Source organism: Ambystoma mexicanum, chromosome 5p, assembly GCF_040938575.1.
Source record: "Ambystoma mexicanum isolate Mex_15411 chromosome 5p, UKY_AmexF1_1, whole genome shotgun sequence".
Lineage (NCBI taxonomy): Eukaryota > Metazoa > Chordata > Amphibia > Caudata > Ambystomatidae > Ambystoma > Ambystoma mexicanum.
The window spans coordinates 1,049,998,822-1,050,022,675 of NC_090930.1; the positions used below are offsets into that span (position 1 = coordinate 1,049,998,822).

The 23,854-nt window shown below is 47.1% G+C and overlaps 1 protein-coding gene across 2 annotated transcripts in view; it reads right to left on the minus strand.

The window, feature by feature from the left end:
* Positions 1–8,199: 8,199 nt before the first annotated feature.
* Positions 8,200–23,854, minus strand: part of RANBP9 (RAN binding protein 9) — a 1,122,649-nt gene continuing 1,106,994 nt past the window's right edge. For both annotated transcript variants that reach the window (XM_069613547.1, XM_069613548.1), the window contains one exon: positions 8,200–9,245. In XM_069613547.1, coding sequence (XP_069469648.1) covers positions 9,115–9,245 — 131 coding nt within the window. In that variant the 3' untranslated portion in view covers positions 8,200–9,114. The remainder of the gene's footprint in view (positions 9,246–23,854) is intronic.

Below are 23,854 nucleotides of genomic sequence, written 5' to 3' on the forward strand. Positions count from 1 at the left end.
CTTCTTTTCTTGGTAGGGGCAACACCAGAAGGTCCCGGTTCTGGATCCCCCGACGGGAGAGGTTCCTCCGTCGGTAACGGTAGCCTCGTCCTTATCTCGGAGCATAAGGACTGTATGGCCAACAAAATGGCCGCCGAGTTGTCTTGCGGCGCTGGTAGAGGGGAATCCGACGGGCGAGCAGGGGCCCCGTCGGTATCCTCGACGATGTCGTCGTCGTCACCTGCGTCGGGGTCCATTCCGACGGGCTGGCCTTCTTCCACGCCTAGGCCGTGGCTTAAGACCTCGATCAGCTCCTCTTCTGAGGTTGAGGCCGACTCTACGACGACGCCCTGCCCCCCCTTCTTCTTCCCCACGGAGGGTTTCACGGGGGTCCTATCGATGGGCACAAAGGAAGACTCCCTCCGAGGAGGCAGGGAGATTCTGGGCCCTGAGGTCGCCACCACTGGTGCAGCCACCACAGGCTGAGCCAGGGCCGCCGCGACCGTTTCGATAGAGGGCTTGGTCGGATGGATCAAGGCCTTCACCACCTTAGGTGCGCTCACCGCCTTATCCTTGAGGGAGGGGGCACTGCCACGCTCCTCCTCTGCCTTAGAGCTCGACCGGGGCCTCTCCAGGAGCTTCGCCGGGTGCTCGGCCTTCCTCTTACCCGACCCAGAGCGTTGGCTCGTGGTTGATGGTGCCGGGGAGGGTGCGCCCTGCCTGGCGCCCGTAGAGCCCGACCGTTCGGCGCTCCCGGTGCCAGCGGACTCGCGGTGCTTGGCCTTATGTTGGGCCCCCGTCGCCGGGGCGCCCTCAAAGGTCTTAGAAGACCGCTCGGATTTCTTCTTCTTCTCGCCAGACGGGCTCTTACCCTCCAGCCAGTTGGCGAGACGTTGATGGCGGTCCTTCATGGTCCGTTCCGACATGTTGCCGCAAAACGCACAGTCCTTCTCCACGTGCGTCTTGTCCTCATGAAGGCAGTAAAGGCAGAAAGAGTGTTCGTCCTCCTTGAAGACGTTCTGCAGCTGGCATCCAGGGCAGACCCTGAACAGCTTTCCGGGAGTCGAGCTTCCCTTCTCCTGGGCCATCTCCGAGACAGGGCCTGAGAAGCTTCTGGAGTCCTCCGAAGTGTAGCTCGACGAAATCTTCACCCTTGAGGGGCACAGATGAATCCGACACGGGTCCCCGTTGATCGGATGTAGGATCGGTGGAGCTTGAGGCTCTTTTGACCGAAAGAATCGAAGTTTTTTGTAAAAAGCGCGAAAAAATAGCACTAACGCTCGAGAGCAATAGCACGAGGATCCCAACACATGAACGTGCGGTAAAAATCTGAAGATGGCTGCCAGAGGCGGTGCTTAGGTAGAGGGCAGTCATTGGCTGTGGTCAGTATGACGCAGAGACCAGTGATTGGTTATTACTACGAAAGACAGATCAGAAATGAAACTGATACTGGTTTTTTCTTTACCGAGGATTCCCAGCCTGACGACGGGGAATATTCATGAGCATGTGAATCCATGCCAGACCCCATGCTGAGAAATTGCAGATTCCTGTGGTGGGTGCGTACCTCAACGGGGACCCGCCCTCCCAGAAGGTGATGTCTCCATTCAGGAAAACGTTCTTTAATAGTGATTAGCTACTTTTCAATTATGGCGTAGTTACGCCCACTAGTTGTCAACTGATGGGAATGGTATGCTATGGGGTGTTCCAGGCCACTGGTTGGATTCCATTGCAACAATACTGAACCTATGGCAGTGGCAGATGCATTAGCTTCGACGATGAATGGTTGACTTTCCGTAGGCTGTTGCAAGATAGGGGCCTTGGTGAATTCTGTTTTGATGCTCCGAAATGCCTGTTCTGCCTGGTCATCCCAACAAAAGACTGTCCTCTTTCATATGAGACGGGTGATGTTACAAGAATTTTGGGCATATTTGGGGATTAATCGGTGGTAAAAATGAGCAAATCCTAAGAACCTTTGGATGGCTTTCACATCCTGTGGGCTGGCCCATTTCCTAATAGTTTTAATTTTCTTGGGATTCATATTGATGCCGGTGGAACTTATAACCTAACCCAAACATTTTATTAGATCTTGGTGGAAATCACACTTTTCTTCTTTGGAAAATAACTGATTGTCCAGTAACTGCTGAAGAACCTCAGAGGTGAACAACATGGTCTTCCAGGGAGGAGGAAAACACCAATTTATCATCTAGGTACAGCCATGTAGTCAAGCCCAATAGTTCTGAGAATATGGAGTCCATAAACCGTTGAAACACTGACGGGGCATTACATAGGCCGAAGGGCATGACCCGGTATTCAAAATGCCCCAATGGTGACAAACAATGTTTTCCATTCATCACCTGGTTGATTACATACCAAATGGTATGCTCCGCTTAGGTCTATCTTGGTAAATATCCGGGAGGCTCGTAAGAATTCCAGAATGTCTTGGATAAGCGTCACGGGGTATCTATCCTTAATCGTGATGTCATTCAATAGATGGTAATCTACAAAGGGTCTTAAAGTTGCCTCCTTCTTGGGCACGAAGAGCAATGGTGACCAAGCTGGGAATTTGGAGTGCTGAATATACCCCTTCTGAAGGCATTCTTGGAGATATTTGCACAGCTTCTCTCATACAAGGGCTGTAAGACAATACTTACCAGGCCCGACAATGCCTATCTTCTGAGGTCAGACGAGATTGGTTGCATTCAGTGTGGTGTGGCTGTAGGCAATACAGGAATACACTCGACCATGAGGAATTGGTTGATCTGGTTTAAGTAGGATTTCACAGTCAAAAAGACATGATGGTGGCGAGGGAATGTCAGATGGTGGAGAAAACACCTCGTCGTATTTGTGGTATTCAGAAGGCCGTTTATGACAACAGGATATCAGTTGCAGAGCTTCCAGATTGGTCAGAGTAAAAGGAATAGCTGGAGAGTTAGAAGCCGAGCAACATTCGCTGATACAGTGTTCAGAACAGAACAACATGGTCTGCGTAGCCCAGTTAATTTAGGGGTTGTGGAAACCAGCCATGGCAGACCCATAACCAAAGGATACAAAGGCGACTGAACAATGACAAATGACAATGTTTCTTGATGTTTTTCAATTGCCATACGGATGGGTTCAGATTCATGAGTGATGGGTCCTGAAGCCAATGGGGTGCTGTTGATCTCTTCCACCAAGGTTGAATGGAACTTTTGGGAAGCTTGTAGGCTTTGGAGTGTTAGGAATCGCGCGTCCATGTAATTACAGGATGCACCAGAATCCACTAAGGCCATGGTATTAACAGGGTTCCCGTCAGTGCCCCAGGCAATGGTTACTCTTTGAATGAACAAGGCTCGAGGACTCATAGCATAGACTGTTTCCATGGGAAGGGCCAGGGTAGTGACTGGGCTTGTTGTTTCCTTCCCAACTGACAAGCAGCCCACTAGTTTCCAACTGGTTTTGCTGGACTAATAGGACACGCGCTTAGAAAATGCTCGTCATCCCCACTATACACGCACGTACAGCTCTTTGCTGCATCAGTTCCACCCCTGCTTCCCCAGAGGGAAGGATGTAACACAGGTCTTCTGAAGTCATGTCGACATTGTTCAGTACGCGTCTCATTTAATCGATGATCAATCTTGATTACTAGATCTATAAGGGCTTGAATGGTAGCAGGTCCGGGGGCATGAACAAGCTTCTCCTTGTATTCTTCACTTGGACAACAACGAAAGAGGGTCTTTTGGGTTTCCTCAGGCCACAGATTCGTTCGCGAGCTGACGAAATCTACTGATGTATAGTATTACGTTCTGGGCACCTTGTTTAATGTCCAACAGATGGTTTTGTGCTATGGCAGCCGTGTTGGGTCATTGAAGGCCTTCTCGAGCTCTGCTAAAGAGTCAAGCACTGGACTCCGAGCTGACACAGTGTTGCCCAAGCTAGGGCATTTCCGGTGAGGTTATTCAGTATACAACTAACTCTAGCTTGGTCTCTAGCAAAGTGCACAGGGCAGAACATAGATTGAACCAGACAATGATTACAAAATTCCTTAAGAGCACGAGAATCCCCATCGTACATCACAGTGCCTAGTCATCCAATGGTGCTCTCTGCGAGTGGAGCTGCTGCGCTTTGGGCCATCAAAAGTTGTGTCTCTTGTTTTAATGTGAGCACTTCTTGACGTAGTGCACTAACCTCATCCCTTAATTCCTCTAAAGCTTCCATGCCATCGAGATCTGACGGTAAGCTTCTCAATCTGTCAAGCTGGAGGGAGCGATGGCCCGTACATGATCTTCAAGTCTGAGGAATGGGATCCACCATGATGTTCCTTGGAGCTAGACCAGTATCCAAGAGGGGGAGCGTGGAAGTACCGCCCTGTAACTGCCTATGGGACAATATCCCAATTGGTAGGAGACAGGACAATTCTTCTTGCACCAGGGAATGGAATTCCCAATATTTAACGTGGTGCAAAAACAGTGCAAGGCACTGAGACCTGGAATCCAGATGGAATCACAACAGCAGGCAAGGCACTCGAGTAACAAGGAGAAGGCACAAGGCAGGCTGAGGCAGCTCAGGGGAGGAAGGAGAACAGAGGCAGGAGAGAGCAGGAAGCAGGCAGAGTAGAGAGCAAGAGGCTGGCAAGAGACAAGGAAACACCCAGAAAGGATGCACAGAGACGATCAGAGAGGTCAGGGATGCGGAAGGCCGAATTTATAACACCCAGGAGGGGGTAAATGGGGAGTTCCTCAAATACTATAGACGATTATATGAGGATACAGGAGAGGATATGAGCCAGGAAATACTGGAAACAATAGTGGATGTGGGGCTGCCCACCTTGGATGACCTAGAACGTGCAGACTTAGACGCCCCTATTACCGCGGATGAACTGGAGGCGGTGATCCAACACCTCCCCACATGTAAAGCGCCTGGGTCGGACGGGTTACCCAGCGAATTTTATAAAACATATAAGCAGGAGCTACTCCAGCCGCTGCTGGCTATGTTTAATGAAGCCTATGAGCGGGGGGGAACTGCCGGCGTCCCTCCGCGAGGCAGTGATTGTCCCGCTCCTGAAACCGGGTAAGCCGGACATGTAATGCTGGTCCTACAGGCTCTTGTCCATGCTTAATCAGGATAGTAAAATACTCACGGCGGTGATTGCCCACAGGCTGAAGATGGTAATCGGCAAGTTGATACACCCAGACCAAACAGGTTATGTCCCCGGTAGAAATATCACAGATAACCACAGGAGGCTGCACCATATCATTGATCAAACCAATGAAGACTCGGGTGAGATGGCTATCGTGTCGCTGGACGCGGTGAAAGCCTTTGATTCGGTGCGGTGGCCGTGGTTGAAAGCGACCCTGAAAGTATACGGAATGGGACCAGGATATACCAGATGGGTCCAGTTGCTAAACAGTTCCCCGATTGCGAGAGTTAAAACTGGACCCACAATCTCAGACAAATGGCAACTCAGCAGGGGGAGCAGACAGGGTTGCCCCTGGTCACCCATGTTATACATCCTGGCATTAGAGCCGCTAGCAATATGCCTGCGGCAACAATACGGGGAGGTTGGGATTCGCACAACCAGGGGCACACACCTGATATCACTGTATGCAGATGATATGCTTCTCTCTTGCGCTACCCGGAAGAAAACCTGCAATATGTGCTGGAGGTGATGGATCGCTTTGCCACCCTCTCGGGAATATCGGTGAACCCCGGGAAGTCTAGCTTGTTCCCCTTGGGAAGGTACAGGAGCACCCCATTGGCGAGGCTACCCGTTCTGCAAATACCCTGGCAGACCGCGACATTCAAGTACCTGGGTGTGAATATTTACCACAAGACAGAGATAGAGCACAAACATAATACAGAGAAAGCGATTGAGGGTATTAGGAATAGCATGGCGTTCTGGGCTAGGTTGCCCCTGGCCATGATGGGGAGAGCGGCCCTGCTCAAAATGGTTGTTCTGCCCAGACTCTTGCACTTTTTTGTGAATGTCCCATATTTGATCCCCAGACGCTTCTTTGTGAGACTCCATGGCATGTGCAGGGGCTTCATATGGGGTAACTCCAGGAATAGGGTGGCCCTGTGGAAACTACAGAACACTTGTGATGAGGGGGGGCATAAACCTGCCAAACTTTGAATTGTATTACTTGGCGGGACAGTTGTTGTATGTGGCCAGGTGGTTCTCTGCATAGGACTCGGCAGAAGCCAGGCTTTTACGGGTTGATGCAGCCCCATACTTTCTAAAAGAGACTGTGTGGATGCATAAAACCAAGATGGCAGAGCATGGAAAACGGTGGGCGACCCAGACCCGCTGTCTCAGCAGGTCCCGCTGGTGGCTCTATGCGGGGATGACCCCCAATTGTTTGAAGCGGTTCGCAGATACTGGGAACTGGTGGGTCTAGCCACCCTTGGAGACATATGGCAGGAAGGGGAGGTATTGGAATTTCAGAGGTTGCAGGAGGACAGGGGTGCATAGTGACCAATACATTACATACATCAGGCTCCTGAAGAGTTTAAGGGGAAGGTGGCCTGAGACAGCGCTAGCGGAGGAACCTGATGCCACCCTGGAAATGATGTATGATATCTCAGAGGGTGGACATGAAATATCTAGGATATATGAGCTCTTAAGAGCGAAGGCAGAGAGGGAGCTACCCCAGCTGAGGCAGGACTGGGAAGAGGAGCTAGGGGAACCCATGACGGATGGACAGTGGGATAGAGCTCAAAGGTACCATAAGACGGTGTCCCGGAATGCGAGACTCCAGCAGATCCAGCTGTATGTCACCCATAGGGCCTACCTGACCCCTAGAAGAATAGCCAGGTTTGGAGGCTCTGCCATTCAGAAATGCCCCAGGTGCGGAGAGGAGGAGGCAGGGTTGCTGCACATGTTCTGGGCTTGCCCAGAGATGCATAGATTCTGGGAAGAAATAAAGACGAAAATGGCCAGTGGGGGTGTGGTGCTGGATGTGGGGTCTGCTGGGGCATGCATGCTTGGGAATTTCCCCAAGCCACGCAATTTAAAGCATATCAGCAAAATGAAAGACCTGGCATATGTCCTGGCCAAGCGCAGGATTGCTATGTGTTGGAAGGCCCATAGGCCTAGAGTGGAGACATGGTGGGCGGACCTCCTGAGATGGGCAGAAGTGGAAACCGTGGTTTGGTTTGAAGCTGCCACAAGGGGGGGGGGGGGGAGAAGAGGAAGTGGGTCCACTGTTGGCCTGGAGGCAACTGGTGACCTCGATGGCTACCCCTCACCGGGTCAGTCATGAAACAGGAGACTCAGATGAGTCAACCAGCACTGAGATCCCTGAAAATACTCATGCAGATGGCACTGACGAAACAGCTCGAGTTTGTGGGGGAGGGAGGGCGACGACGGGAAATGTATAATGTGTTGGTTTTATTTTGATTATGAACGTCCTAAAAGTTGTAATGTTTGGTGTGTTGTTCAAATAATAAAAATTGTTTAAAAAAAAATAAAAAAGGATGCACAGAGACGAGAAGCAAAAAACAGGAGCGGACAACAAGGTTGTTGAGACGCACTGAGCTGTATCACTCTTCCGGTTTATATACTTGTGAGCCAGGCCGCTAGAGGTTGCCAAGAAAAGCATGTGCCAAACGAAAGCACGGGTTGCCGGACGTGTCTGCAACGCATCTTCCAGAAATATATGGCTGCCCCCTGCAGCCCGTAGATGTAATGGGAGAGGCGCTCCGCGGTGCCAACAAGAAACAGGGGGAAACTGCTGCAAGCCGACCAGGGAGCGGGCCATGGACTCCCAGGTGAGCAACATGGTGCGAGAATGACCGGCAGCGCAAACACCAATGGGGGTATAGTCGCTAGGCTCCCGTACCACGTTTCAGGGCCCGGGAGTTAAATGCTGATGTAACAGGACCATTGAAGGCACACTACACTGTTCACCTCCAGGACACGAATGGACTGCTAAAAACCACCTATTAAGTCTTGTTAGTGAGAAAAATCTAACCATACAGTGGCAGTTAAAGGGCCAAATTATGCCTTTCACATTTTCTCTGTGCTGATGATGGGACACTTGTGTTTTTCATAAGTGCCCATCACACCACTGTTAAGGACAATTGGGATTACAACAAAATTTGCATCAGTCTTTAGTGCCGCTAGAAGTACATCTTTAATGGCTGGTTAATTATGGTATCATTACATTTTTATTGCAATATAGTACTCATTGAAGCACTTTTAAAAATGCAAAGTGTACAAAGATTAAATTAAGACACTGTAAATTGACTAAATATTTGGTTTTTATATAAATAAAGTAAAGGTCATAAATCACACATTGTGTTGACATGTAATACTGTTATAATACAACAGTCAAACTGACAGGTAGAACAGACATCTGCTGTTCAACAGGAAACAATAGGAAAAGACCATGTTAAAAACATAACTAGTGTGACCGACAGGTTTGGGCAGCAGGGGGGATTGTAAGTAGCAATGAACGTTTTCACTCAACTCCTGAGTAGTTCCAAGTTTTACAGTACACATTTAGAAAAAAATGTCTTCCCAGCAACAATACATATCCAAATTGTCAGATGTTTATACAGTAATGCAGATTACATTGATTCACCAATGTAATAATGGTAGGATGGAAACTTGTCCAGCTTGAATTTACGTCACCCACATGCTAACAGAACACTTATACACACTTTTCTATACACCTCCTCCAGATCAAGGAAGGGCTCTTTTGCTTGGTTTTGTACTGTTTGTTTTCCTGCAAGACTACAAGGAATTGTTGGTTGTGCATGTAATTTAACTTTCCTCTAACTCGGAACACTCCTCAGAGCAAAACTGTGCCAAATATTTGGGTTGGGAAAGGCAGTTCATTTATTTTCATTAATATGTGTTAAGCTTCCGAAACAAATTCTTCATTTGTTTTGCCTGCCATACCAGTTTGCATTACTTCTCAGGCGTCTACGTTTCATAAACAACTCCTCCTATCACTGAAAGTTGGAAAATCATTTGCATCATGCTGTAAACTAGGAAGCAGTAGTAAAGTGACTGCAAAGACCTGTCAACCCCAGTACATAACAAATAATTAAAATTAAAAAAAATCCAAATTCCAATCAGCACAGCTGGTCTACGTGTTCAATCTCTGCACTGAATTTCGAATGCCACGCGTTGAGAGCTTCCTGGATGCATAGCTAGTGCAGATAGTCTTCCACAGTGGCAAACGCGCATGAACCACTTCCTGATCGGGCCATCAGTCCAAGACATTGTGTGGCTTGTCCCATTGCCAGGGCGAGTGGAGGCTGCTTTGGCAGATTGTGGGTCTCTAAAATAATTGAACAAAAGAGCACCAAAATCATTTTTACTCTGGTAATTCACACATCAGAACAAAGATTTAAGAAAAAACAGGCATTCTATTTGGAAAGAGATGGTCGCCATTAGAACTATTGCTTTAAAAGGCCTACATCTAAAATGAGAAGTCGGGCCCCTCTGTTGCCTGCTAACAAGAGGCACACTAGGGTAGGAAGCGCTGCCATGCAGTTGGTTCAGGGTAAGAAAATGCAGGAACAGCTCTTCCTCAAAAGGAGACTTTTTTTTACTTTAATTTTGGTTTATCAAAACCTCTAAAATACAATACAAAAACATCAAATACAGATTACTAAATCTCATACATAAAATTTAAAATCTTGACCAAACATCATTTGCATAATTTTTCATAATACTTCATTACATTTAAACTAACATGCCAAAACAGCTATAATAAAAAACGACCTTTCGAAACATCGAATTTACCACTAAAAATGTATATCAACCTTTAATAAAACCTATTAAAGTAAATATTGTTTTCATGTGTGATCCGTCACACAGACGGCCCAACATAATGTCTACATCCATAACATAACATCCATTCTACAATCACATACAAATGGGTCAAAGCAATCTGAGCGCAAGTCCTTCATTGCCCTACACTCTAAAATGAAATGTCTTCAATTCTCAGGTCTAGTCATGTCTTTGCATGCACAACAAAATTCATTTTTCTTTTCTATGACCCTGAACACATCCAAAGTACAAAGTTGATTTAACCTAAATCTTAAATAAATGTGTTAATTCGTATGGTCGGGGAATCTTTATATATTTAGGCAGATTCATTCTGGGCCTTATTATCTTTGCATATTCGCCTACTCAAGCATAACTCTGTATAATGCCAAGTTGTTTCAACCAATCGCAGTCTTTGATTTTGACCTTAATTTTTTACCGGATTTGAATCCAATGACTTCACAGAGTCCCTACACTCTCTAAAAAACGTACTACGCACAGGTGAAAACCATGCAATAACTATCTCCTTCAGCTTCTCATAAAGTGAGTCTGCGGGAGGTTTCATTATTTTATGCAATATAGATAATTTCTTTGCCCAAAAAATGTATTAAATGGATTGGAGCCCAAACTCAAGCCTAATTGTCACCATTGGTGAACTGCGAGGTAAATTTAGGACTTGCTTAAAAAAAAAAACTTTAATCTTGGAAGTGACTCATCTGCCTCCTATTCGTAGGTTACGAATGGCACCACCTTTTATACATAGAATAGAAGTTTTCAAGAGGGGCCAACGACAATGGACAAAATGTCATCCTGATTACTGTCATCTGTGCCAAGAGTGGTGGTAACTTTACAGTAAATCTCTTTATCACATTGGAAGAGGTCTTGCCACTCAAGATTCCATAGCCTAAATCTCTAATTTGATTGCATGGCTTAATTTGTGATTACTTGATGATCCAAGTGGACTTAACTATTTTCCTAGTGTCTTTAAAAGTCAGAATAGCAGATTTTGTTGCATTGATAAATTATTTGTGCCTAAATCATTTTCGACACAACACAGTAGCCTTTGTAGGCAAATTGGTGCTATGTCTAGTAACATTATGTCGTCAGCAAATCCCATTAATTGCCAATTTAAGTGCCCACTCTTGGGTGGAAAAGAAACTTTGCTCAACTCCTAGAAGTCACTCAAGCAGAGATTGAAAAGACAGGATGCTAACACGCATCCATGTCTCAAACCTATCCCGGAAGCAATCTTTTGCACCAAGCCCCTATTCATGTTGAGTCTTATTTCCAAGGTTGTTCTCGAATGTAATTTTATCAGTATATTCAACAGTCCATGTGGAATACCTTCTTCCTAGCTTATTCCATAAAATATTTCAATCAAGATGATCGAAGGCAGACTGTAGGTCCAGAAATGCAATATAGACCTTGTTGGTCCTAGATTGGAGTTTTAGGTTTTTTTGTATATAAAAGCATTCAATGAGCAGCCCACACCCTTCTTAAAACCAGCCTGGAACACTGACAGCTGCTGTGTGCTACTAGCCCATTTTTCAGATCCTTAAGAACCAGGGAGGCCAGAACTTTGCTGGAAGAGTCCATTAGGGCTTTCGCTCTATAATTTCCAGGCTGATCCCCCATCAAGTTTTTTAAATATTGGCACAATATTACTGTTGTGCCATGAATCTGGCAATCAAGATTCATTAACCATTTGTTTAGACAAGGAGTCAAAAATTATCTGCCAAGAACTGGGGTTTCCTTTAAACATATAGTTGGACAACCAGTCAGGACCCATCGCCCTCAACTCTTTAATTACTTCAGTTATGTCAGCAACTATGTCAGCAATAGCTTCATGCGAGAAGTCACAGCCCCAAGCCGGCAGTTTGTTAATATCAAACTCTAGCAAGATTTTTCGAGTTGTGAGCAAACTTATAGGAAACCCAACTTGATTCTGATTTCCAGAATTATGATCCGAGAATGCTCTGCATCTTTGATAAGATCCTAACATTTCTCAGCGTCTTGTTTTACCAATTTTTCCAGCATTGATGTTTTCTGTCATGAACTAAAGTTGCCTTGTACCATTTACTCCAATTACTGTATTTTTGCTTAGCCATTTTACAGTATCCTATACATCTTGTGCATGTGAAGTTTTAGTTACTTACCTGTAACAGTATTTCTCCAGCATTGGTATCTTTCATAGATTCACATGCTTGAATATTCCCCGTTGTCAGACTGGGAATCCTCGTGATAAAATAATTAACATTATTTTTTTTTATATACACACATTGCTACATAGAAATGCATGTACATAGTCCATTATGGCCTATGAGCCATTCTATTGTGTAGCCCCTCTACCTCACTTTGGTCCTTTATGACCCCAACCAATGAAGTGGCAGTGCTTAAGCTCCGCCCCAGGCAGCCATCTTCAGATTTTGAACTGTAGTCATTACAATAGAATGGGTGCTGAGTGTAGGAGCAGCCTCCCAGGGGAGGCGGGTGGGCGCATGTGAATCTATGAAAGATACCAATGCTGGAGAAATACAGTTACAGGTAATTAACTAAGACTTCTTCAGCATTGGATCCTTCATAGATTCAGATGCTTGAATAGAATACCAAGCAGTTAAAAACATGCCGCCATCATATACATAATACAGAAAACATATCTGTGATCAAACCTTTACCATGCGGCAACACAACGGTTACATAACCAGCGAAAGGTGGGAAAGGAGGCTGGTCCTACCTTATGCAAAGGGGTGGTGGAGCACTGCCTGTCCAACAGCAGTTTCTTTGTTGACATCTTCAGCCAGGCAGTAGTGTTTAGCGAACATGTGCAGAGTGCTCCACGTGGCGGCTCTGCATATGTCCTTCAAGGCCACCCCCGCGTGGAACACTCTTGACGCCGCTCTCCCTCTGGTGGAGTGTGCTGAAAGTGGTTTGGGAAGGGGGTCACCTTTCGCTTGATGGCTGTGGGTGATGCAAGAAGAAACCCAGCGCGCCAGACCTTGTTTGGAAATATGCTGGCCTTTTGTGCGGCCAGAGAAGGCGATGAACAGTCTATTTGAAGAATGGAATTCCCTAGTTCTTTGCAAATAAAACTTTAAGACTCTTGCTATGTCCAGAGAATGCAATGTTCGTTCTGCTTCCGAAGAGTGATTCTGGAAGAAAGTTGGCAGGACAATGCGTTCTGTAAGCGTTATTTCCAATACTTTTCCAAGTGGTGAGGAACTTAGGGTGTGGTCTTAAAATGACACGGTCCTTATGGACAATGTGAAAGGGGGTTTAGAAGATGAGGCTTGTAACTCACTGATCCTCCTGGCCGAAGTAATGGCTATCAAGAAATCCGTTTTTCATGACAAGAATTTTATGTCGCACCTGTGGATGGGCTCGTAAGGAGGCTCTGTTAGCACAGTGTTCAAACTCCAGGTTGGAACCGGCGTGGGCGTAGGTGGGTATGTACACAAAAGTCCTTTAAGGAAGACCTTGACAGCCGGAAGGGAGAGTAAGGACCTTGTCTCTGGGGCCGTCGTGTATGCCGTAATGGCTGATAGGTGGACTTTGATCGAAGACCGTGAATGACCTGCTTTGGGTAAGTGTAATAAATAAGGAAGTACTTGCTCCACCGAAGCGGTGAGAGGATCAATAGCATACATCTCACACCACTTGGAAAAGCGAGTCCATTTCCTAGTGTAGGTGATGCAGGAAGAAGGAGCCCTTCAGGCCCTGTTTATATCCCAGCATTCTGCAGGCAGATTGAGATTCATCAGTTTACGCTGCTCAGGAACCAGGCCTTGAGAGACAGGCTCACTGGATCGTGATGGAGGACCTTGCGGTTCTGTTGCGTCAATAGATACTGATGCACTTTGAGGCGGATCGGGGGCCATCGGGACAGGTGATGTAGGGTCGAATACCAGACCTGCCGCGCCCAGTCCGGTGCAATTAGGATCATAGAACAATTCTGCTCTTTCAGTCTGCGTAGTATCCTGGAGATGAGCGGAAAGGGGGGAAAGGCATATAGGTATTTCCCCGTCCAATCCACAGAGAAAGCGTCTCCTACTGACTGACTCTCTGGGTACCAGGAGGCAAACATTCTGCATTTCTTGTTGGCCCTGTTGGCAAAAAGATCGAGATGTGGATGGCCCCATAAGGCGAAGATCCGCTGGGCTTCCTTACTGTCCAGCTCCCACTCGTGAGAAGACGTGTAGTCCCTGCTCAGTTTGTCCGCTAGGATATTGTCCACTCCCGGAAGGTGTTCCGCCTTGATTTTCACTCTGTGATGCAAGACCCATGCCCATAGTAATTGAGCTTCTTGGGATAAGATCTGACCTCGTGCCTCCTTGCATGTTTGTGTAGTGCATGGAAGTTGTGTTGTCTGTCTGTACAGTGAGTACCTGTCCCGCTACTAGCGGAAGGAAAGCTTTCAGTGCCCACCGTATGGCCCTGAGCTCCAACACGTTGATGTGAAGTTGGGACTCCTGGGGTGACCAGGAGCCCTTGGTTTGCAGGTCTGCAAGATGAGTGCCCCAGCCCGAAAGAGACGTTTCTGTCCTCAAGAGAAGGGTCGATGTTGGTGCCTGAAATGGCATTCCTTGTGAGAGGTTCTGCGGAGCGTTCCACCATCGAAGAGTCTTGTGCAGCGTCTTTGGATTCTGGAACATGTCCTCCCACGAGCCGAGAGCTTGTTTCCATTGGTGGTCCAGTGCCTCCTGAACAGGCCTCAAGCGAAGCCTGCAATTTGGTATGAGAAATATACATGAGGACATCATGTCCAGTAGGGATTTGTAAGAGCGCACTGATGCCGTTTCTCTCCCTAAGAACCATGAGGTCAAGCAGAGAATTGCTGATGCTCTTTCTGCTGACGGTCTCACTCTGGGAATGCTGATGTTGAGCTTGGCTCCCAGGAAACAAACTGTCTTGCTGGGAACTGAGCAGGACTTCACGTTGTTTATGGCGAAACCTAATCCTTTTAGGAGATTTATTGTCTTTGAAACTGCCAAGTGTGCGCTTGAGGCAGACCTTGCTCTTATCAACCAGTCGTCCAGATATGGAAAGACTTCTGTTCCTGTCCTCCTGAGTTTTGCAGCCACTGGTGCTAGGCATTTTGTAAACACTCTCGGTGCTGATCTCAGACCGAATGGGAGCGCTCTAAATTGAAAATGAAGATTGCCCACAGTGAACCTGAGGAATTTTCTGTGTGCTGGGTGGATTGGTACGTGGAAGTATGCGTCCTCCAAGTCTAGAGTGGCCAAGAAATCGTGTATGTTCAGCCAAGGGAGCACTCCTTGCAAAGTTATCATCTTGAATTTGATGCGCTTGATATATTTGTTTAGCACTCTCGGGTCCAAGATGGGTCGCCATTGACCATTCTTCTTTTTGATGAGGAAGAAACGGGAGTAAAAACCCTTCCCCCCCCCCCCCTTAGAGAGTAAGGTACTGGCTCTATTGCTGCTTTGTGCAGCAGTTTCTGGATTTCAGACATGCCTTGTTTTAGCATATGCACTTTGCGCGGAGTCGGTGGCAAGGAAGGTGGCTGGTTTAGAAATTCTAATGTGTGTCCCTCGCAGACCACGTGTAACACCCATTTGTCCGATGTGATTGACTGCCAGTGTTGAAAGACCTAGCTCACCCTCCCCCCCCCCCACCGGGGTGTGACGTTGAGGGGGAGGAGCTGGACTGTCAGTTTTGTTTGCTCTGCGACTTCCCTTGAGCGGAGCCCCGCCTCCCTCTCTGGGCATACTTGTTGGAAGATTGGTACTTGGTATCCTGGTATGAACTACCTTGCCACTTCTGGCCGTAGGAAGGGTGGTTAAAACCTCTGTACTTCGAGGATGAACCTCGAAAAGGACGAAACTACCAGCGATCCTTGTCTTTGTCTTTCAAGTAGCTGATGGCACGTGCCGTGTCTATTTTGATTCCCTTGAGGTGGTCATCGATCTTTTTCCCGAAGAGTTCTTGACCATCGAAGGGCATGTCCAATATCTGCGCTTGGACCTCGGGCCTGAAATTGGTAGCCTTCATCCAGGCCTGTCTTCACAGCACTGTGCCGTGGGCCATCTGCTGGAAACCTGACTCCGCCACATCGACTACAGCGTCAATAATGTGATCCGAAGCTGCTTCCCCATCAGCGATAATCGACCTGGCTTCCTTCTTGAGTTCTACAGGTAGCTGTGTTGCTAGCTAGGACACGCGGAGCCAAAGCTTGCGGTCGAATCTCGCCGTCATGGCCAGCGCATTGCCCGCTCTGATGGTAAGCGATGCTGATGCAGACACTTTCCTGCCCATAGCCTCTAGTTTGTGACCGTCCTTGTCCGGTGGGGCTGATAGAGGTGATGCTGGCTTGGTCAACTTTTTCCTAGCTGCTACTGTGATGACAGAGTCTGGTTTTGTATGACCTCGTAGACAAAGAGGTGCAGACTCCGGAGCCTTGTATTTTTTCTCTGGCCTGGAAACTAGAGCCGGAGTGGATAAATGTGTGGCCAATATCTTGGATCCGGTCTCCCAAATGGTGTCGAGGAGAGGAATGGTAGTAACAGTTCTCCTATGTTTGTCCCTGTGCTCATAGAGCACCGACTTCTCCTCCGATGTGACCTGTAACTGAAACATTTCTGCGGCTTTGCCAATGATGGTATGAAGAGAGACTAGATCATCCGGCGGTGAAGAGCCTCCCGGAGAATCTTTCTTTCTGGGCTTTTCGACAATGTAATCGTCCCATTCGCTAGTATCCGGCTCTTGCGTGATCTCGCATTCTAATGGTTCAGAACATTCTCTGAAAGGATCTTCTTGCCAGTCTGAGACCGAAACAGAGGATGGTACAATCGTAGGATCTCTAGTTGGAGACCTTGCCCTGTGTGACGATGCTGGAGAAGGGACCCTTGTCGGTGAAGCACCGAGTGTCCTGCTCCTAGACCTGCGCGGTGGCTCAGGTGAATGCACCCATTTCTGTGGCCTACTCCTGGAAGGCGAATGTCTTGGCGTGCTTTGTCGAGGTGAAAAATCACTCTGCAGGACGTTAGGCTCCCTCGGTACAGCAGAGTTGCTTTTTTCATTTTGACATCTGTTGAACTCCTCAATGATCCTTTGCATTGATAACATGAGCACAGGATCATAAGGATCAGCAGGTACCTCTGTAGTAGGTTGCCAAGGAGGGCTGTGCTCCTTAGGTGTAAGACAATGCTGTTCCTCAACAAACTCTGTCTGAAAACTCCTTTTGCAGAATGACGTCCGGTAGCTCTGGCATTTCTCCTAAGGGAGATAATTGTGTTCCCTGTGGTTGAAGAGCGTCCATAAACTGAGGCAGCGCTTCTATAGACTCAGGAAGACTGTCTTCATTCGATGGCGTAACAGTGGCGTCAGCGAGGGATGTTTTGGGCCCTAATTCTTCCGTCAGTAAAGAAGCTAGCAGTGCAGTGGTCAAAGATTTCGTCGACGACTGCCTTGTCGACGGCGGATCCGTGGATGAAGATTTCGTGGACGGTAACTTATCCGTTGATGAGTGCTTCGTGGACGAATGTCTCGTGGACGAGTGCTTCGTGGACGAATGATGAGCTTCCTTCGTTGACGATTGCTTCATGGATGATAAACTCGCTGACAAGGACGATGCGGTTTGTCGCGTAGTGGTCGTCGATGAGGGTGCCTCTACCTTTACTGCCCTCGTAGACTGCCTCTCCGTGGACGATTGCCCCCCGAACCCCCACGTTTTTTTGCAAACTCCTCCTTACCTTTGGAGGTGTTTTTGCCGTAGAACGCTTCATCTTATGGCTTGTAGAATCCAGGGGAGGTAGGAAAGGTATAATTTCCAGCTTCCTCTTGCTTTTGGGAGTGGGAGAGGAGCTCCTTTCCACTGAAGAAGCCCTTCTTTGGGAAGTTTGCTTCTCAGATGATTTGCTGGCGTGAACAGGGGCTGTCTTTGCAGATTCTTCGTCAGAAGAAAGCCCCTTGATATGATATGGCATTTGTAACACACCTATACACAAGTGTTTCAAGGCGCGACGAGGAAGGGAGGGGGGACAAAGGGAAGACAGACAACGATCTTACTAGGCCAGGTGTCATTCAGATTGCGCAAGTGCATGCGAAGAGAAAGTGCAAGGGGAAAGGGAGAGGTGAAAGTGAAGTACAGGGGTAGTAGAATAACAAGATAAATAAAGGGCCAGCTGGTGGAAAGTGCAAGGTAAGTGCAGACAAGTGCTGGGAGGGGGGTCTGTAGGGATACAGAGACAGTCCCGCAGTGCAGGGGTTGCCAGGAAGGCGGTGCCGGGGGCAAGCGGCTGGGCCAGGGACTGAGATCAGTGAGAGTGGCCCAGTGCAGTTTCAATCAGGAATTTAGCAGGGGAGAGGGGGAGAGAAAGCAGAAGCAAAGAGGAAGGTTTTGAGGTGCTTCCAGAACTGGAGAAGGTTCTCCTCAAGTTTCAGGGAGGCAGGAAGGCTGTTCCAGAGGGAGGCCCCTGACGCGGAGAGAGATCTACCCCCAACTCGTTGCTTGGAGAAGCGGCTGACCCTGAGGGAGTTGCAGGTGGATGAGCGAAGAGCTCGAGAAGGAAGATATTTAGGAAGAGAGCTGAAGGTATTTCGGCCCCAGGCCCCAGAAGGCCTTGTGGACAATGCAGAGGGTTTTGAACTTAATCCTCGCAGCCACTGGGAGCAAGTGCAGAGATTTCAGTCCTGGAGAGATACGGTCCCTGGGCTTGATGCCAAGGACAAGTCTCGCAGTCCTGTTCTGGATGAGTTGCAGAGGGCAAAGAGTAGAGGCAGGAAGATTTAGATCAAGGCTGTTACAGTAGTCCAGCTTAGAGAGAACCAGGGCTCTGGAGACATTGAGCTTCTGGGGGAAGGAGAGGAAAGGAAGAATTTCTTTTGGCCTCTTGGCTTCCAAATGCAGGAGAAGTCTTCTATGTCTGTCTTGTAGGGTCTTAGTTGAAAAAGACTTGCAAATGTGACATTTCGGGATGTCATGAGGATAAAGACAGTATATACAGTGATAATGGGGATCTTTCATGTAAACCACCTTTCTCCTGCACCTCGTGTAATCCCTGAATAGGAAAGGCTTCTTGGTAGTCTGAAGGTCAGCCATCTGAAGAGAAAGTTCACTCGACAAATTCTGGGTTAAAAGAAAGTTTTTTGAAACCCCAAAAATCAGTGGGGATAGCCCCTAGCCAGGGGAATGTGGTAGAGTATATTAAAATATAAACTACTGTGAAAATTTAAGAAAAATTCGAAAAAGCTCACAGAGCTTGAGGATTCCCTGTGTCAATTAGACTGCAGTGAAAAATCTGAAGATGGCTGCCTAGGGCGGAGCTTAAGCCCTGCCACCTCATTGGTTGGGGTCATAATGGACCAAAGAGAGGTGGAGGGACTACACAATAGAATGGCTCATAGGCCATAATTGACTATGTACATGCATTTCTATGTAGCAATGTGTGTATATTAAAACAATTTTTAATAATTATTTTATAACCGAGGATTCCCAGTCTGACGACAGGGAATATTCAAGCATCTGAATCTATGAAAGATCCAATGCTGGAGAATTATCTTTTACATTTTATTTCCCTTCTGAGTTGTCTCTTCTTTAACCAGACATTTTTATCAAATGCATGTTTATTCGGAATGAATAAGGGAAAATGTGCCAAGCCCTTTTTAACTTACTTCTTAACAAACTAGACAATATCACAGAGTAATCGTCCATTGAAAGAACACTCTGTTACTGTGTTTAACCCGTTCCTCAACCAGTTTTCAATTTTCTTAGACAGGATTTCCCAGTTCCCATCAGTTAATTTTAGTCTATCCTCCTGGGAATTACTCTCCAAACCAAAGAGGGACTGATTACATTGAACCAGCACTATTTTCAAACCTACCTCAAGAATGAGCATAGCATGGTCGCTTCTTGTAGTTGCTCTTGCATGTAAGGAACCTATTTGGCTAAACACTGGCTGAGAGACAAAAAAAATAATCCAAAGTGGAGCAACTCAAGCAGTGATTCCAGGTACATTTTGCTAGAATATCTCAGTTTACACTTCCATTCACTTTTAGGAGATTCCAGCTTTCCATGCCATTAGGTAAGATTGTGATATTTATGATAAATGTTCCTGACCTGTGACAACCCCAGAACATTTTGCATGGACTTGTTAATTACTTTTCCTTGTCCTAGATGAGTGGAAATCTTTTTCCCATCTGACCTAGTCTTTTACTCTTTTTGTGGGTGAACTTTTTATGTCTCTCCATGGTGTGTGTTTGGATGAGGCAGGGAGGATAGCTCAGTGGCAACAAGTTTGTCTTGGAAGCAAGATGACACATAGCAACACAGGTTCAAATCCCGGTCTTGCGCTTAGAAACTGGTCTCCGGTATTAAGCGCCTTATAAAAGAATAATTATATTTATAGTTCCCTATAACTTTTGGGTTTAGGCTGGGTTGCTCCTTTGGGCTTCCCTTGTTAATTTCTCTTATAAGCTCTTGAGTGAACTGCTGTTTCTAAGAACTAAAGTGGGATTCCCATCCCCTTTACATTTATTTTAGTGGGCCAGCACACCCCACCATATGTGGAGTGCTGGGGAGATACAATGTATCCCCTTGCTTACTTACCTAGTAAATGTTTGTTACATTTGCAAGTTTACTTGAATGGCTGGTGGCAGCGAAACTACTTTAATGACTTTTAGTCACGATTACTCACAGGCTGTCAAATCGGCTGCGGTAATGCACAGGAGGGTCACCATTCTGCTAGAACGATGGGCTCCTTTTTTAGCCATTTTTTGTTTGCTTGTTGTTACTTGGGTTGTCTTCTGCCGTCCTAGGCAGAAAAGACCCTGGTTGAAGTTTTGTCTTCGGCGGGAATAACTTGTATTCCTCGACGAGGCCCCAGAGTGTCTGAGAAGACAGGAAGCAAGGGAGGAGACCGAAAGTCTGCAGCCCTGTGTCTTTCACCTTGCCTGAAATGAACCAGTTCCTACCCGGGAGCTGGCTGTCCTGATTGGACAGCCAGACCGCACCTGCAGGAAGAGTTTGCAGAAGTTGGGCTGTAGCTACAGATAAATATTCCGATCCTGGAAGCTGCTCACAAGTCGACCACTGGAACCAAATCTGAAGAGAAAGATGAAGAAACGACAGCTGTAATCATTTCCAGTGACTGAAGAGCCTTCTGAGCAAGCAGTGTTAGGGGAGTTTTCCTAAAGTCCCGCTTGGAGGTAAGACCTTAGTAAGCAATCCCAGTGGTTTGTAGATCCTCAACTCTTAGTATCAGTCTGTACCACTCAGAGACCTTGGTAGAGTGGCAGAGCAGTCAGGCTTATCTTAAGAGGAAGATGTGAGCTGTAGGTAAGTACACTGAACTTCGCTAGTAATGCACATGAAAGAAACCCGTACACATACATTTATATCAAGATATAGATTATATTTACACAAGAGTTAATGTTAAATTCTTGGCACAATAAAGCAACAAACACAGAGGTATACTTAACAATACTTTCAAAAGGCCACTTCTTAGTTGGTAGTTGCTGAACGCGCACAATTGTTACAGGAGTTTGACAGGTCGAATTATGCACACACACAAAGTAATACAGTAATTGCATTTAGTCAGCATACACATAAGGTAGGGATTTTTGGGAAGGAAAACAGTTGGTTAGTGTTATCCTAGAAGAGCTTCAGGTTCTAGAAGTGGTTTCCCCGCACAGCAAGTCTTTTAAAGTCCAAAACGCAACCCTAGCTAAAAGGCAGTTCGGAGAGGCTTAAAGTCTTGAAAAGCAGCAGAAGTCAAAAGTTCCTGTGGATACTTTCTAGTCTCTAGGAAGGAAGCTACAAGAAGGCTTAACCAACGATGGAGACCCTGTTGAAGGACTTGCTAAAGGGACACAAGCAGCGGCTTGAGTCAAAGGTAAGAGGGGGCTGCCCTGTACACCTCTACGTGCACTCCAAGGATCTGGAGCGGCTTTCTGGAACAAGGTAACCAATACCTTTTTCCCCACAGTACCTTAGGTTGGAAGAAAGCGTTTGTGGTGGATGCTCTGCGATGTTGCAGCTCTGAAACCGACCTCCGGATTCCTTGGTCTGTTGACGAAAGGCAGGACAATGTACGGGATCTCTCAGCAGCAGTCTTGGGGGAGGACCTCTGCCACAGCTTTCAGCAACTTCTCTGGTCACACTGTGGTTTTGGTGCCTTTTCTGCAGCACCAACAAAGGACATGATTCGCCCGGTCAATTATCTTCAGTTCCTGCAGTCCCACACGCTGATGAGGGGTTCTGGACGAGTTGGATTGTGTCTCTGGAGTGTCCTTGAGGGCTCAGCAAAGACTTGGACGAATTCGGTATTTCCACGACGATGCACTCAAAATGGGCAGCAGGTCTCCTGGTATTGGGGTTCCGCAGCTCTGGAAATTCACAGGACCTTGGGAGATGGTTCAAATCAAAGTTAGTCTTGCCACTGGTTGTTCCCACCAGTCAAAGTGAACAAGTTCCTCTTCGGAGTTCCTCTGTCGTACAGGAAACTGGGTCAGGACAGCAGTGGTCGCTTCACGGTGTTGCAAAGGATCTGCAGACATCTCTGGTTGTCTTCGGTTACTTCAGCTTCCATTGGTCGACTTGCTTTTCACTCCGGAAGCCTCAATTTTATGTAGTTTCAGCACTCACTCCTCTGCTATCTTCCTCAGTAGTTTCCAGAAAGATGCGGTCGGCTGTCCAATCAGGACAGCCAGACCACCAGTGGGAGTTGGTACCATCCAGGCACTCTGGCAGACAAAGGACAGGGGGGGTGGAAAAACCTCCCCCACTTCCTGCCTGCCCAGATGCTCAGGAGCCTAGGCGGGCACACCCAAGGATTCCTGCCAAAGGCAAAATACACACATAGGCCTCCCCCTCCCAGAATGGTGGAAGAAGGGCTGACAAAGAATCACCACGCTAGAAATGGCAAAAAATGAAGGGAGGCCCGAAGTTGGTACTTGGGTGCCCTTATTGTGCAGTATTGGAGCTATGGACATAGCCTGTGTTCGAAAAATCACAATAGTTGTTAGAACACATGCACTCTGCCACCAGCCATAACTAGGAGATTGTCTATGTGACTAAAGAGTCACAGGAGCAGAGAGAAGGGGGATACTAGGTGTCCCTTTGGCACTACACATATGGTGGTGTGTGCCAATCTCTCAGACTAACGTTTTTTGGAGAAAAACTAGGTATCTCTCTATCCTTAAGAACTGTTGTTCATCTAGGATAAAGAAAAGGAATCTCAAAGGAGGACCCTAAGGGTCCCCAGCAACACTGCACATAAGGAGCTGTGTGCTGCAATAGTAAAATACAGTTGCCTTTAAGAGTTGAGGGGAAATAGACTCCATAGGATAGGTACAATACAAAATATCAAGTTCCAAAAGACAGAGCCCATAAGAATGCATGAGTGGAAAAAGGCTCCACTCATTCAGGATGTCATAAAAATGTCCAGAAGTCCCACAAAAAGTGCTGGTGGTCTCACTATGAGAGGGGATGAATCACAAAAATGACAACTCTCCCTAAATACCGGAGCCTGATGTAACCCTTCCTTCCAAGATACCTGGGGGTCCAGGATGCAACTACTCCTCCCACAGACTGGTGTGATCTGCTAGTCTTGAGAAGACCTACAAAACAAGCCCTCCCTGGACTTGCTGTGACCTTGCTGGGCTGCAAAACGCCAGTACCAGGGAACCTTGAGCTTAAGTGCACGGCATGGTCTTCCGAAGTCTGATTTCGTCCAAAACTTTGGTGGACTCCTGCTGGACCTCCAGAGGCACGATTCAAATCCCTTAAGTCCCCTCACCAGAGTGCAGGACCGAGCGAGTGAAGAGAATCTGACCGGCAACATTTGTTCTTCATCCGTTTCCTGTAAAATGGTGCCAAATCCACAGAGCCGCGAGAAGCTGATGAGAATCTTGTTTTGGAAGCCTCCCCCAACGATGACTGCCACCAGATTTTTGTCAGTGTCTATTTCGTCAATCTCCGGACCACGAACCCAAGGACCGGATCCTGTGCTGCTGCATCCTGAAGGCATTCACCCAGAAGCTCTTCTTTTCTGCTGAAGTACTGCATTGGTTTGGGTAATACTTACCTTAGGTCTCCCATGAATCCTGTGAGGCTGAGTGGGTGATTCGAGTGTTTGGGAGTTTGCTCAAAACAATTGGCCC